The sequence below is a fragment of the Silene latifolia genome, chromosome 8 (genome assembly GCF_048544455.1).
Source record: "Silene latifolia isolate original U9 population chromosome 8, ASM4854445v1, whole genome shotgun sequence".
NCBI lineage: Eukaryota > Viridiplantae > Streptophyta > Magnoliopsida > Caryophyllales > Caryophyllaceae > Silene > Silene latifolia.
In genome coordinates, this window is record NC_133533.1 from 832668 (window position 1) to 848099 (window position 15432).

At 34.2% G+C, this 15432-nt stretch overlaps 2 protein-coding genes across 2 annotated transcripts; one reads left to right on the forward strand and one right to left on the reverse strand.

Moving 5' to 3' along the window:
• The first annotated feature begins 4028 nt into the window (after nucleotides 1–4028).
• Nucleotides 4029–4526, forward strand: LOC141593970 (uncharacterized). The gene has a single exon (XM_074414189.1). It carries the CDS (start codon nucleotides 4134–4136, stop codon nucleotides 4428–4430), a length of 297 nt encoding a protein of 98 aa, XP_074270290.1. The 5' UTR covers nucleotides 4029–4133; the 3' UTR covers nucleotides 4431–4526.
• A 414-nt stretch (nucleotides 4527–4940) lies between these two features.
• On the reverse strand, nucleotides 4941–8207 carry LOC141593971 (mannan endo-1,4-beta-mannosidase 6-like). The gene is made up of 5 exons (XM_074414190.1): nucleotides 7688–8207; nucleotides 6476–6673; nucleotides 6193–6315; nucleotides 5883–6094; nucleotides 4941–5573 (listed from the first exon to the last, which is right to left on the reverse strand). The coding sequence occupies exons 1-5, from the start codon at nucleotides 8135–8137 to the stop codon at nucleotides 5141–5143; spliced, it is 1416 nt and encodes a 471-aa protein (XP_074270291.1). The 5' UTR covers nucleotides 8138–8207; the 3' UTR covers nucleotides 4941–5140.
• Nucleotides 8208–15432: the final 7225 nt, after the last annotated feature.

The window sequence follows — 15432 nt, forward strand, 5'->3', positions numbered from 1 at the left end:
AACTTGGCCCAAGACCTGTATGATCCTATCCGTGTTTGCCTCGACCGTATTCAACTTGGCTTGTATTATGATCCAACTCGAGACCCGACCCGTTTAACAACTCTACCTGCACCACAAAACTTTCCTATCTCTATTCTGATATCTTACTACACTTTCCTATTCCTAATCTGATGGATAACTTCGTATATCTTACCAAAACTACCATATGCCGACTGCTTTATGGTCTTCCAATGTCTATATATATAGAGAGAGAGAGATTAGAATTTTAACTTTTAATCAATTGTTATATTATTGTTCATTCACTTTATTTTACCAGACAAAAGGTGTATGTTCGCTCGTAGACAAGCTTAATGGCCGATGATCAATATACACCACCGACCGTGGCGGAAGTACCATGGCTTATTGTTACTCATGAAAATCCTAGAAAAAATCTTGAGAAACAAACATTTTGCAATTTTTCTTCCAAGGATAAATCTTGCATTAAGACCATTGTTGAATTAAATGGCAAGACTATACTTGCTTACAATTTTGGCTGGTTCATCTTACGAGAACGCGAAAATCCCGCAATGTATTCTCTTTGGAATCCGACGACCTTACAATCTTTGCTTCTGCCTGAATTACTTGACGTACCTAGTGAAGAACAAGAACCGCTTTGCGTCGTTTTAACCTCGCCCCCTTACGAAGATATCACTCAAGACCGAAACTGTGCCCTTTTGCTGTTTTTTGAAGGCCTAGTGTTTTACTGCAGACCTACTGTGGCGGATGCTTTCAGCTGGCACAGTGAAATTCTCGACCGTGATGATTTTACAAACGTAATGGTAACCGATGCAGTGAGCATTAACGGAGAAATATACGCCTACACTCGGTGTAATTTCAGTAATAACGATTATTGTGATGACCGAATGTTTGCTCGTTTAAAAATCAGTTATAATGATTCATCAACGACTTCACTCGGGTTTGAACTTATACTATCGAAACCTCCAGATGCTGATACTAAAATCGAAATCTATAGAAACCGACCTAGCTATTTACTTGAAGCTAGCGGTATTCTGTATTTGATCAACGTAACAATACGGCAAGAAGATTATATTGGTAATTACGAAATAGCAAAGGCCCTTGTTTGGAAATTGGACTTGTCCGAAATGGAATGGACACGAGTCACATCGTTAGGAGATCGTGCATTTTTATTAGGTGCCGGGAGTTGCACTTGGTGTTGGGCACAAGGATCAGGTCTCATTGAAAAGGATTGTATTTATTTGACAACAACGGGGAGTTCAACTGTCCATTCATATCGCTTACGAGATGATAGCTACTCGTATTTGTTTCCTCATCAAAACTTCAGTCAATTCTCCGATGGTCCGACTTGGTTCGTCCCCCATGATCATCATATCAGGTTAGTAATTAAACTTTTTTTGTATATCTATGCATGAATATACACTGAGCTATTTTACATAGCACATGATTTGCACTTCACAAATAGGATTATACATCCAGTTGTAACATAAAGTATTATTGTAAAACTAAGGTATAAGAATCCGAGCTTATATGTATTTTTTCTGAGTTAATTCAAAGTTCATGTTTTTAATGTGTAAATGGATGAGTTCAATACTTTCCAATAAAAAGCTCATATTATTTAACATAAAGCTCGGATAATTTATCATAAAACTCAAATTCTACATCGTACAACATATACAACTGGTTGTATAATCCATGAATTGTTTGCAATTGACAGGTTTTCGCCGGCTCAAGAAGAAAAGATGGAGAATGCCAAGAAAGTGAATCATGTGGAACATAAGGAAGAAGAGAAAGACATGAAAGTGGCCAAAAGTTTAGTATCTGAACTTCTTTCACTTCCATCAGACATATTGATATCAATAACACATCATATGCATTTGTTTGATTACATGAATCTACGCGCTACTTGCAAAACCTTTCGAACTATAATCCCACCACCCCAGAGGCGCGATGGTTGTTCGTTTCCTGTGTTCATGTCACTCAAGGATAATAACAAAGGTATATGTGAACTTCGAGATCCATTTGAAACAATTTCTTATACCATTACAACACCTCATTCACCTGATGATCTATCAATAATCGAGTTTTGCAAGGATGGTTGGCTACTTTTACGAATAGGAAATTCCTTGCAATATTTCAATCCTTTCACCAAAGAAAGAGGAGAATACCCTGATTCGTACACGCTGATACTCAATACAAATTATGCATTTTCTACTTGTCCTAATTCATCTGATTGCCTAACCGTTGGAATGGTTGCGGCAAATGGTGAGGGTAATGGGGCTGTGATCAGTTGTTTCAAAGCTACATGCGGTAAATGGGACGACTTCCGTTTGTTTAAGCAAAATCCCGACAAGGATGTTGAGTTTAAATCTAATTATAATTCCAGTCCTAAGTATCTTAACAACGCGTTTTATTTTATTGGGGCCAAAGGTAATCTCGGAGTTTTTAAAATTGTAGACGAAGAATGGAGTTGGGAAGTTTACAACGATCCACTGACACGCAAAGAACGTGAAACGCTCAATTCGTGCTATCTAGTTGAACTCGAGGGACAACTCATGTGTGTTTTTGTTCTAGAATTTGGAGAGGAGGTTCAAGTCTATAAGTTTGAAATTTTAGAGAAAAGTTGGGTTCTGGTAGATGATCTAGGGGATTATATGTTGTTCCTTAGTCCCGCATCATCATTTTCAGCACGGGGAAAAGATAACACGATGAGGAATAGAATTTATCTACCAAGACGTATAGGTGATGGTATTGTGTATTATTCACTAGACGATGACAAGTACCATGCTTTGGGCAAAAATGATTCTATGGATGATTTCTACGGCATGACCACACATCCATTTTGTTGTTGGATTTAAACATTTTACTGTATATCTACTTTTCAAAAAATATTACGAGTATTTATTATTTATTTATTTATTTATTTATTTTGGTAATGTTATGCAATCAATCTAGGCAAAAAATCTTAAGGCCATTCACAAAATACTTTGTGAGAGTATACGGAGTATAAAATACAGTTTTTTTTTTTTTTTTTTTTTTGCTGTCAAAAAAAAAATACAGTTTTTTTATTTCGTAGGCCTAAATTAAGTGGCATCTATGTTTTAGAGTGACGATAGAGTCGCCCAGCAATTAGAGGTGGCCAAATGTGGGCTTGGGCCGGACATGAGTCGGGCTGACATTAAATTTCTGGCCCACGGACAAGCTGGTTAGCGGGTTTGGGATGGGTTATTGGGCTGGGCCTTTGTATTTTTCTAAAAATCATGTCCGTGCCCAGTTATTTAGCGGGCGGGATGAGCCCGAGGCCGGCTGGATGGGTGTACAACCCGTGCGGTCGAACATGGCTCCCAATTTAAAGGGGCCCAATCTAAGTTGCGATCTGTTATTATACCTAATAGCGAGTATTTGTTTCATGAAGCGCTTGTTGTCTTAGTGGTAAATGGTGTTACTTTTGTAGTGGGGACGCGAGTTCGACAATGCTAATATAGACCACTATGGCATTTCCAAGTACACGTTATAAAGAAACATTAATATCTATATCTATTCGTGGAAAGTATAGAAAATATATATTACTTCGTATTAACTTATTAAGATGCACCCTTGATTAAGGGCCTATGTTGAAGATGTCGCACAGGGTCCCCAAATTGTCAGGGACGGCCCTGGATGAGTCGGGTTAAATGCACGGGACGACGACCCATGAACAACTCTACCAGCAATCCAGCAACTGCGAAACTGGTAAGGCTAAAGAAAAACCCTTTCAAATTTCAGATTAGATGAGCCGTATCACACATACCAAGTAAAACGGTTGGCAAACGTAAAACTTTATTTCTGCAATTAATATACCTGAACCTGAACCTGAAATTACTCGAATTGACTCGACCCAAATGTTCCGCTTGCTAGTTTTATCATGCAGTCATGCATGGTCCATTCATGTGGTCTTGGGTTGTGGCTACTCTAGGTTATTGAATCCATACAAATGTCACTTATTATATCACATAGAAATGAGCAAAACTCTCCATAAATGCACTATTTATATACTCCTATCACATACGCCTAATAAACCAAGGAACATACATACATGCATAGAAGAATAGAACCAGTTTAGTCAAGAAAGTGAAGAAATGGAGAAGAGGGTATTCAAGTTAGTCTACGGCATGTTAATCGCGCTACTCCTGGTAACTATCCTGCAAGCAACAGCATGCTCCGATGATGAACCCGACTGCAGAGGATGCCTTGTGAAGAGAATGAAGTACGATTGCCCGTCCTGCGTTCCAAGACTCCGGTGCATGGCTAAGTGCCTATGGAATGGTAAGTCAAGGGTCAGCTGCATCAAGAAGTGTGACTGTAATAAGGGTTACCCTAGAATGTCTGACTGTAAGAACTGCATGGCTAAGTGCAGGTGCAGCTGTACTTCCTAGATCATATGTATCTGTGTCTTTGGATCCGTGTTTTTGTAATTTTACTCGTTTTTCTGATTCGTGAAATGTTTAAATATCGTATTTTGAATGAAATTAAGTTCCGATATCACTGTATCATTACCCGTCCCTATGTAGTTGAGCAATTACCGCGTTAAAATGCAGTTACGGTTAGGGGTGGGCATAATCCGGTCCGGACCGGAATCTAGTGGACCGGAAGCGGAATTAAAAATTCCGGTCTGATCTCCGGTCCACCAATTTCCAAGGTTCCGGTTTCCGGTCCAGTTTGGACCGGAATGCCCAGAATTATTATTATTTACATTTTTTCCTTAAAATTGTATTTTTATTCCGATCCGATCCGGTCCAATGGACCGGAATTTGAAAAAGTGGGTAATTCCGGTCTGGGAATTTTTGTAATCCGGTCCGTGAATTTTGTCGATTCCGGTTCCGGTCCGGTTTTGGACAGGTGCCCGGCCCTAGTTACGGTAACCTTCTTAATCTTATACAAAGCGGTGATGCTATGGTGTCGACGAGTCTCATAACTTTTAGCATGAAACAATGTACATATACAAGAGACTCGCAATCTCGAATAATCCCACCTTTTAACTTCTAAATTACATCTTCTAGAGGAAGATACAGTTGAAAGAATGAACAAATGTTATTTACAATTCCCGGTGACAGTAAGAAAGTTGCAACTAACCGCTCAGCGAAATTTAGGATCTTTGGGAAATGGTGCTAAACTCGGACACAGGACCGTAACAAGGGTCATTTCGGTCAATATCCTTCCATTTCCGAAGAAAAATCTGAAGTCTGCAAGACTGTTTTACAATTAATTTGTATATAGAGGGATGATTCCATGCTACTAGAGAAAATCGGTCTCCATATTCATCCATGTCTTCAACCAGCAATTGCCATATCATGGCCCCTGCTCCTGCTTGTCCCTTTATTGCTGACTCGTATATTTTATCATAAACAAGTCGGAACAACGACTTTTTACTGTAAACTCCTTGACTCTTGACATTTGATACACTACCAACTTCAGTAAACACAACAGGTTTCTTTAGTACATTCTCAGCATCGTTAATATGAGAATCTATCCATTTTGAAGCGAAATCCATCTTTGCAGTATCGTTTGCATGTGGCATCCTACAAGTTTATACATAAATCGAAATCGTGTTACTGAAATGCCTATCTGTACTTGTAGACAGTGGCGTAGCCACATATATGGTTGTGGGGTCTTGAGATCCCGCAGCTTTTCGACAATTGACGTTTTTTATCATTAAAATTTGTCTGTTTTGAAAATTTTATGTCTTTAACACCTCGTAATAAAAAATGATTAACAATTACATTAGAATAGATAGACCCCACAGGTTAAAGATTCTGACTCCGCCACTGCTTGTAGAGTCTAAAACAAACAAGAAGTCTCACTATGGATAATCAGAGGACGAAACTAACCAGTTATCGGGGTACAAATGAGCAGAAGCAAAATCAACGCCGTCAACAGCAGAATTCTGTATGAAATCAGTACCATGCAAAGCAGCCCATTCTCCGGGATTTACTTCCGATTTTTCACCAGCAGTAGAGTCGTAAAACCCTTCGAGCCCAACGGTCACCAGATGATTTTGGTCCAAGCTCTTGGTATATACAGCCATTTCAGCAATCCACGACTATCCTCGAATCAATCCAGTACACACAAACAATCAATAAAACAGCATGAATAATAATAGGCATTTTAAGCTTGAAGAAAATTACAAGTTACACCAACCTGAAGAAGGGAAGCTGAAAAGTTGGAATCACATCGTGGCTCGTTTATGAGTTCCCATGCGAATATAGTCGGTTCCTCTGAATATCTGACTCCGCTTAAGGAGTTTTTCCTCGTTATAATGGCCTAAAATCCAGATACAGGAATAATTGTAAACGTAAAAATTCATCATTATTCATCGGTCATACAACAGACAACGGTACCTTTCAAAGATTTTACGCCAAGTCCGATACAAGTCCAAACTTTATACAGAAACATCATTTAACACAGCATATAATTCAATTACCTTGATGTAAGCTTTGTAGTAACCCTTAATTGTTGAATCGGAAAAGAAGGGATCAGCTGAAGGTGAAATATCGACTCCAGCTTCCTGTGCCCACTTCACATACTGTTTCTTTCCACCGAAAACATCCAAATTGTTTACTAGACTGAGAATTAATCTTATACCATTCTTCCTTGCTTCAACAATCACATAATCTAATGCCTGTGGCAGAAACAATAGCAAACCATTTTAGATTCATTTCGGAAAGTTTCTGCACTGTTTTTTTTTTTTTTTTTTTTTTTTGACAACGATATTCTGCACTGTTTTGATGTAGCCAAAAGCCAACATTGGCAACTCATTCTAATGTCTAACCCAAAAATTACAAATTAGAAACAACAAAACCATCAAATACATTCATAATTTCATACATACAAACAATCAAATCCCTCATTTCCTACAACAATCATCTTTCAATCTTAAACTAATCCAACTACAGAAAAACTTAAAAATCCATCAAACAACCAGCACAATTAAAAGCTATATGTGATCAAACAAATCGCCTTTATGACTATTTCAATACCACATCAAACAATCAATCGTCTCGTTGCCTAAAACAACAATTTTTCAATCTTAAACCAGACCATCTACCACCTTTGTCTAAAAAAAAAAAAAAAACCAGACCATCTACCAAAAAATTTATGATCAAAGCTACATATGATCAAAGAAATCACCTTTACATCTATTTCAATACTCCCATCAAATTACAATCAATTTTCTCATAATTCCTTAAAAACAAAAACCAACATACCCATACACAATTTCAAACACCACAATTAGCAAAATAAACAACCTTTGATAAAACATTCACTACCAAAACAAATGGCAGAGCCAAGTAGGGGCTAGCAGGAGCGGTCGCCCCCCTAAACAATTAAAAAATGAAGTCTTTAGTTGAAAATTACAATCTTTTTTCTACTTTACTTATCACATTACTATTCCGCCCCCTAACTTCAAATCCTGGTTCCGCTATTCTAATCAAACAACCAACTCAACCAAACACTAACAACAATCAACATCAAAGAAACCAAATCCTAATTCTTAACTAAAATTGAAGATTTTAGCTAACATTTACGATCTTTCTCCTACGTTACTTCATTACTCTACATTATAACTTTGCCCCTAACGTCAAATCGTGACTCCGCTACTAAATTCAAACAATCAACACAACCAAACACTAACCTTAAGAGCTCTTTCATTAAAAACACCAGGAGAAATCTGCAAAGAATTAGGGCCAGGCCCATCACTAAAAGCCCAAGTTCTACAAACATTCAACCCCATTTGAGAACCTTTCTTGAACATTCTAGAAACTTTTTCTTTAGAAGGAGCTTCTAATAACCAATATGAATTCCATCCATTAATATAAACCCTTGATTTACTCTGATCATCACCCATTTTCCTTACATCATGACCCTTCATTTTTATTACAAAGTGATTTGATTCAACACCAATAAATCCCATGTTTTTTTGCCATAATATCAATGGATATTCAAAATGATAATCAAAATGAAAGTAAAGTATTGTTGTTGTTATTAAAATTCCTAGAATTAGATATGTGTATTTTTCTAGACATTGTGTTTTCTTCATCATTTTGTTGCTAGTGTTCCTTCTTTGCATGTATTTATAGTCCATTATTTATATGTTTAGGGAGTATTTAATTTAATTGTTTAGTGGTTTTTTTTAAAGGAATATTTAATGTGCTTCTTCCCCCGGTTGATGGCTTGATGGTATAAAAGGGTGCAATATATTGACTCCGGAACCTTTATAGTGAGTCATTACTCTTGATTTATGAGACGATTTTATGATAATGCTAACTCTATTATCTTGAGATTGTTCACATAAGCTAGTTCTTTAATTTTATTTTCTTCCACAAAAAATAATAATTTTTCAAAAAATTAATATAAATAAAATCGCTATATAACATACTCGCATGAGGGCATGACAATCGCATTTTTAGGTTAATTTTTCAGAAGATCTTCCAAATTACATGCATTATTTAATTTTGTTAGACAATTCACACAATATGGTATACTTATACAAGGCTGTTTTACACTAGTATTATTAATCGGTTATTAAAAAGTTTATACATAGAACGATTTTACATGATACTCTCTCTTTAATGACAGTGGTCTTCATGTAACATGGGACTATGGGAGAATTTGAACACAAGATGCTTAGAAATTACGAAACGTATAGTTGGGGACTAGTCTTGTCGGTCTGATCTACCCAGATGTTTGCAATTATTTTCCTCATTTATTGGTAGATATAACAGCATATCAAATGCTATTTCTGGTCGTTTTCCTTTTTGTTGGCTCACATTGACTGTCGTTTTATGATTGCGGTTGGTACAATATAATAGTAAAACCTAGAAAGATTGCAGATTTAGAAGATGTAACATGTCGTCATCATGCATGTCTACATTTGTCTCTGTTCCGACGACATATGATCTCATGCTGCATCTAATATTTATTGTAAGTATTTTAATAAGACGGTTTGGTATTGATCTAATATTTATTGTAAGTATTTTAATAAGACGGTTTGGTATTGTGAGACGGTATTTCTATGAGAAAAACATACTCATTTACATTAAAGGTAATTGATACACATCTGAAATAGTAAAAAAAAAAAAACTTTTGAAATGTGAGATTTTTTTTTAAACTACAAGTGAACAAGCAAAATTACAAAAACATTTAAAAAATTACTATTCTATTGCATATTCTACGGTCGATATAAAGACAATTCATTATATATTTATTATTAACATACATCTCATACATAGCGTCGAGAACTTGAAGACTATCAACCGGATTATCGGTATGTTTATTTTGAAATGTTCAATATGATTTTTAGGAGTTGGTATCAACTAGGTCGTGGAGAAGATCATATAGACATCTCCATGCAATGAATCTGTGCTTCCTTTTGTTGATTGTTATGGTACGTAGTTTAATTTAGACATTAATTATATTGATTTTATTTGACTCTTTTGATGAATGAATAAACGTAGAAGGTCACATGCTCACATCAATTGTTATTTTTAAACAAAATAATGATAATGATTGTGCCTAGTTGTTACATCTGAAAGTATCAACTTTTGCCACCCCAAAGGATAATATCCTCTATCACGAATTCACGGCTCTATGTTTCTATCTACAAATAAATAAGACGGATTCAAGTTACAATAACAAATAATAAATAACTAGTTTTAAACCCGTGTAAAATTGCACGGGTATGTATTTGGGCCGGTATTAATGTTTTTGGATGTATTTTTTTTTTTTTGCATTTCTATTGTACTTATCTAGTTGGTCTAAATCAGCGATCTACATAATTAATGTTTAAACTTGTTACAAATACGTGTTCATATGCAATGGTTTAAGAGGAAATAACCAAAGATATTTTTTGCATAAAAATATATCGTACTATCTAGTTTTTAAAAATTATGCATGTAAATTATTCGCATTATATGTAATTCAATCCCGTTATTAAATGTAACTAGTTTTAAACCCGTGCAAAAAATGCACGGGTTATAACAGCCGGCGTTATCATTGAATATAGAAGCACATAAATAAGATTCAATATCATGATATTATAAATAGTTGATTGCATGAGCCAGTGAAGTATCTAGTTGAGGATTAATATGAACACACGCAAGTGATGATACTCGCTTTGCTTGTCGCCTCGTTGAGCTAATATATAAGATATGAATATTAGGTAATATACACTCATTTTATTTTTTTCACTTTCAATTTTTTTTTTTCAAAAACGTCTACTTACAATAAAATTTAACATGGTAAAGGTGAATATTGATAGTAAAACTAATTTAACATGTTAAATACAAATGATGATAATAGAAATAATTAAGATGAAAATAATTATGTTTTTAATAAAGTTATTAATTATAAAAACATTAAAAGAAATAACCCGTTTAACAAATAATTGGGCCGGGGAAGTAATAAATTAGAAAATGATAGCCCAACTACAAATTCTAAAATCGCTCATATCAGTCACTACTCACTCACATTTCACCCTCTCCATGTATTAAACCCAAAACAACCATAAATATGTATCCTGCTCTTTATTTTATTTTGTAGATGAACAAATCAAACATTGATTTAGTTAGATTTTTTCAAGGTTAGATGTTCTAATTGTTGTATTTTTCATGTAAAATTCGTTTTGTACACGAGTCTAGTTATTTTTATTGATTGTTCTACAAATTGATTAATTGTTTAAGAAAGATTGTAATTTTAGATTATTTGAGATCCAAATTTATTTGTAGAGCATATGTTTTGCAGTAATTTACACATCGCCATTTCATTTGAAATTTAGATTTTGTTTTGCATGTTACATATACGATACTTTATCAAATTCAAAGTATGTTTTTTATGTTGTATATTCAAATTTGACATTTTTTCTGAAATTGTACCAAATAGTTCCATATATTTACATCTAATTATTTTACTTTCAATACAAATGTCATATCAGTATATTTATTTTGTTAAATTTGTGACGTTGGATTGTATAATAGTCATGTTGATTTTTTTTTTGATTAACACAATGAATTTGACTACTAATTCCGGATGATTAATCAATATGCATTGTTCACATTTTATTTGTCCAGCTTAGAAGTAGGAGGACGATTATTTGAAAAATTTATTAATTTTTTTAGTTGTAATTTATGAACGTGTAATTGTATAATATATGGTTTTGTATTGTTGTGTAAATGTAATCTTAATTAAATAAGATTAAGAGAGTAATAGGAGTAGTGTAATTAATTCTTTAGAGATAGTGGGGGACCCCATTAAAAAAAAAGAAAAAAAAAATCAGCCAATAGAAATCCTTTAAAAAACCCATCTTTTATACTATGTAGATTCCTTCTCGTAATTATGTAATTTTATTATTATTTTTTTAAAATTATGTAATTCATTTATTTGTAATTAGTTTCATTTATTCCGATTTGTAATTCATTTCGCTTATATGCCATTAATTTCATTTATTCGAAATGTATAAAATTATTTCATAGTATTACTCCCTTCTATTCTACATAAACTTCCCCCCTTCCTTTTTCATCTATTCACAATATCTTCTCTATTTCCTTATTTAGTAAAGTTTTATAGTTTTTTTAATCACCTTACCACACAATAATACCCCACCTTACCCCACAATAATACTTATTTTAATCAACTTACCCCACAACAACACTTATTTTAATCACCTCACCTACAATAATACACCACAATACCTTCTCTCTTTCCAATTACCAAGTTCCACTACAATACTTCACCTTATTTTAATCCTTCTCCTTAATTCTAGTGCCCCCCATGAATAGGGAGGTTTATCTAGAATAGGAGGGAGTATTTCGTAGTATTTGTTCTAAGACGCAATTTGCCGAATGCTTGTATAACCGGAATTCTGAAGAAATAAATATATTGCACACTAACGGGTCCCACCATAAAATGTACTCCCTCCTATTCATTCATTTTGTCCCTCTTTCCTTATCGAAGCTAGTCGGATTTTTGTCCCTCTTTCCTTTTTTGGTAACTTTTGTGTGGTCCAAATTTAATTACATGTGGGGTAGAGTGGAATAGAGTGTTTTGTGTGGTCCAAAATCATTTTCTTAATTCTTGTGCAAAATAGAAGGGGGACAAAATGAATGAATAGGAGGGAGTATTTCCAAAAAAAAAGGGTTATTTCATAGGAATAATCCAAACTATGCATCCCCTTCTTGTATTAATCTATACTAACGTTTAACTGAGAATAATCTGAACTATTGACTCATTTAACTTTCACCGAACTTAAGGAAAGGAGACTTGGACAGCCGGTTCACATAACCTATCATCATATTCATCTATCTAAAATCACTCATCCTCTCCTCAGTTTGAACATCAACAAAACCCATTTTACCTCATTAATCAAGACAAAAATAAAAACAAAACCCAGAAAATCTCCTCATAGATTGCGACAAAGGAGCTTGAGAAATTAATATGCTTAAACAATCTGGGCAAGAGTAATCATCCCTCAATCACAAAGCAATAAGACAAAATCAACCAAAATCAAGACAAAATCAACAAAATCCCGTTCAATTCACATCAATATCTACTAAAATTATAAAAAATACAGATGAACATTAAAAATCAGGAAGCTTTGAATCTCGAGGCGATGAAGCAGCGTCTATCAAGTCATCAAGATCCAAAATCAACAGATGATATAGGCGAAAACATGAAAAAAAAATCCGCAAAATGAATGATATTAGGGTTAATGGGTTATATTTGGGGATAAGCACACAAGAGAGATTGAGAGAAGACGAAGAGGGATTGGTTTCTAAAACGTAATCTGCAGACATATTAGTGCACTGCAATACTTAGTAGTCCAAAAAGCATAATCATTGGTACCCTAATGGTTAGCCCTTTGGGCAATTCAGTCAATAATACAAGAAGCATTAATGTGCGACACGATCGGATAGGAATTGCAGCTACACGCAGTCAACCATCATATCCATGTCCACTTTTGGGCAATTTAGTAAATCTGATTTTCTGGGTTTTTGTTTAATTTGGGAAAAGTTGAAGATCAGGAAGAACAACAAGAATTAGGTAGATTTTAGCGAAAAAAGAAAAAAGAAAAAAAGGCCCCACAGCCTTATGACCTGAAAGCTTACCTGTTGCAACAGGTAAAAATTAGGCTCGGTTCAATGGAAGATAAATGAGGCAATAATTCAGATTTTTCTCGGTTAAATGTTAGTATGGATTAATATGAGAAGATGTGTCATAGTTTGGATTATTCTCATGAAATAACCCAAAAAAAAAAGTTGAATTAATGACGTGGCACGCCCTGGATTGAGTATTGTCTTCTGAATTAATAAAGACTCCCTCATATTCCAGATAATCGTCCCATTGTCCATTTCCGTCTAGTCGGGTAACTGTCCATTGTCTATTTTTGGTAAGTGTTGTGTGGTCCAAATTCAATTCAATTTCCGTCTATTCACATAACTGTCCGGCTGTCCCATTGTCCGTTTTGTGTGGTCTAAACTCACTTTCTTAATTCTTGTGCCATTTTCACAATGGGACGGTTATGTAGAATAGGAGGGAGGATAAGATAGGGTATTAATCTCGGAATTAGTGATATGTTTACACTTCCTTTATTTTGTGAGAGAGAAATAAAGGAAGTGTAAACATATCACAGAAACGGAGCGAGTACATTATTGCATACGAGAGTAATATACTGATAACTTTTTTTGGTTACTAGGGGATCCGCAATCGTTATTTTTGGTACATATTGGGTAAATCCCGGTGTAATAAATTGATAATGATTACAAAATAATAAAAATGGCAATAGAAATTCAAGTAGTTCAGTAAGGCTCCGTTTGGCAAAGCATTTCAGGTACCTGATTTAGTCAAAGTAGCTTATTTGACCAAAATTTCAGGTAGCTTATTTTTTTGTAAGTGTTTAGCAAGTAACTTATTTGGTCAAATAAGCTACCTGAAATAAAATGCTACCTAGAGTAGCATTTGAGAAATAAGGTACCTGATTTGATTTGATTTTCCTTTTTTACCCCTTAAATCTATACTATTAAATAATTATCATATCCTTTTATATCATTTCACCAAAATCAGCTACATTTTCAGTTAGTTTGTCAAACATTTTTTTATATAATCAGTTACCTTATCAGTTCCTAATTTTCAGCTACCTTATCAATTACCTTTTCGGGTTTCAGTTATCTTTTCAGTTTTCAGCTACATTTTCAGTTTTCAGCTAATTTTACCAAACAGAGCCTAAGTCTCCCTTAGAAAGACTCTATTTATTTTAAGATGAAAACGAACCAAATACGATCCCATTTGTATATAAAAATCAACCATTTTGTTAGTTTCTAGTCATCATTATTTTATTCACTCTATTATAAAAGTATTTGACTCGTTTTAAATTAAAGATAAATATTACGATCTTAAAAAGACACGTGTGATTATAGAGTACTATTTTGAGACGATTACTTAACCTTATCAATAATGAAAATTAGTTCTAAACTCGTGATTGTTTGTTACACGCTTTCTTCGTAATCCATGCATGACACTTCTTGTTCAAACTATCGTTTCATACACGTCAACAACAATGTGGTTGAGCTTTGACCTCGCATTGGCAGATAATGCCAGCTCAACTAGAAGCCCCTCTACAATAATCCATTACTCGTAGTATATTTGCATCTTTTAACACCGCTTTCGTTTTAACATGACTCTTATAAGTTACTCGTGTAAGGGATTGTAGTAGAAATGGGCATGAAAGAAGGTATGATATGTCTTGAGTCAAAAACAATTTTAAACAAGACTCGTTCTAACAACAATATGTTTATATACGTGTTTTTTATTTGGTAAATATCTAATATAGGTAAATTGTTGAATATATAGCCTAATAGTCATATAGAAGCTCACAAATCATAATCGTAATCATCAATTCATAGTGTATCAATGATAATACGATTGTACTCCGTAAGTGTTTAAATATGACACAGTTCATGGAGTTGTATTCCCTTGCTCTTAATTATATGTTTACATCTCATTACGGTAAAATACTTCTAACAGATAATATAAATCGTAAGTAATTGACTAGATTATTGAAGGAGAGTATTAATTAGCCTTGAACACCTTTTGGGTCGAAGTTGGTACACTTTGTGTAATGATTCAATATCTTACATGAATTAGCATTTTTATGTTAAATGGGAGCAATATTTGATAAATGTGACATTTTATGGGAGTAATTTTCGAAAAAAATTATATAAAGGGAGTAAGTTTCAAAAAGTGAATTATTTAAGATCAATTTACCCTTATTATTACGATAATACTCTATTAAATTTAGTTAAAATCACTAGTGTTAATTTTAATTCAGCTCAATTAAGTTATGTTTCGGTCCAAACCATCCAAACTCGAGCCTAAATCTACGGAAAG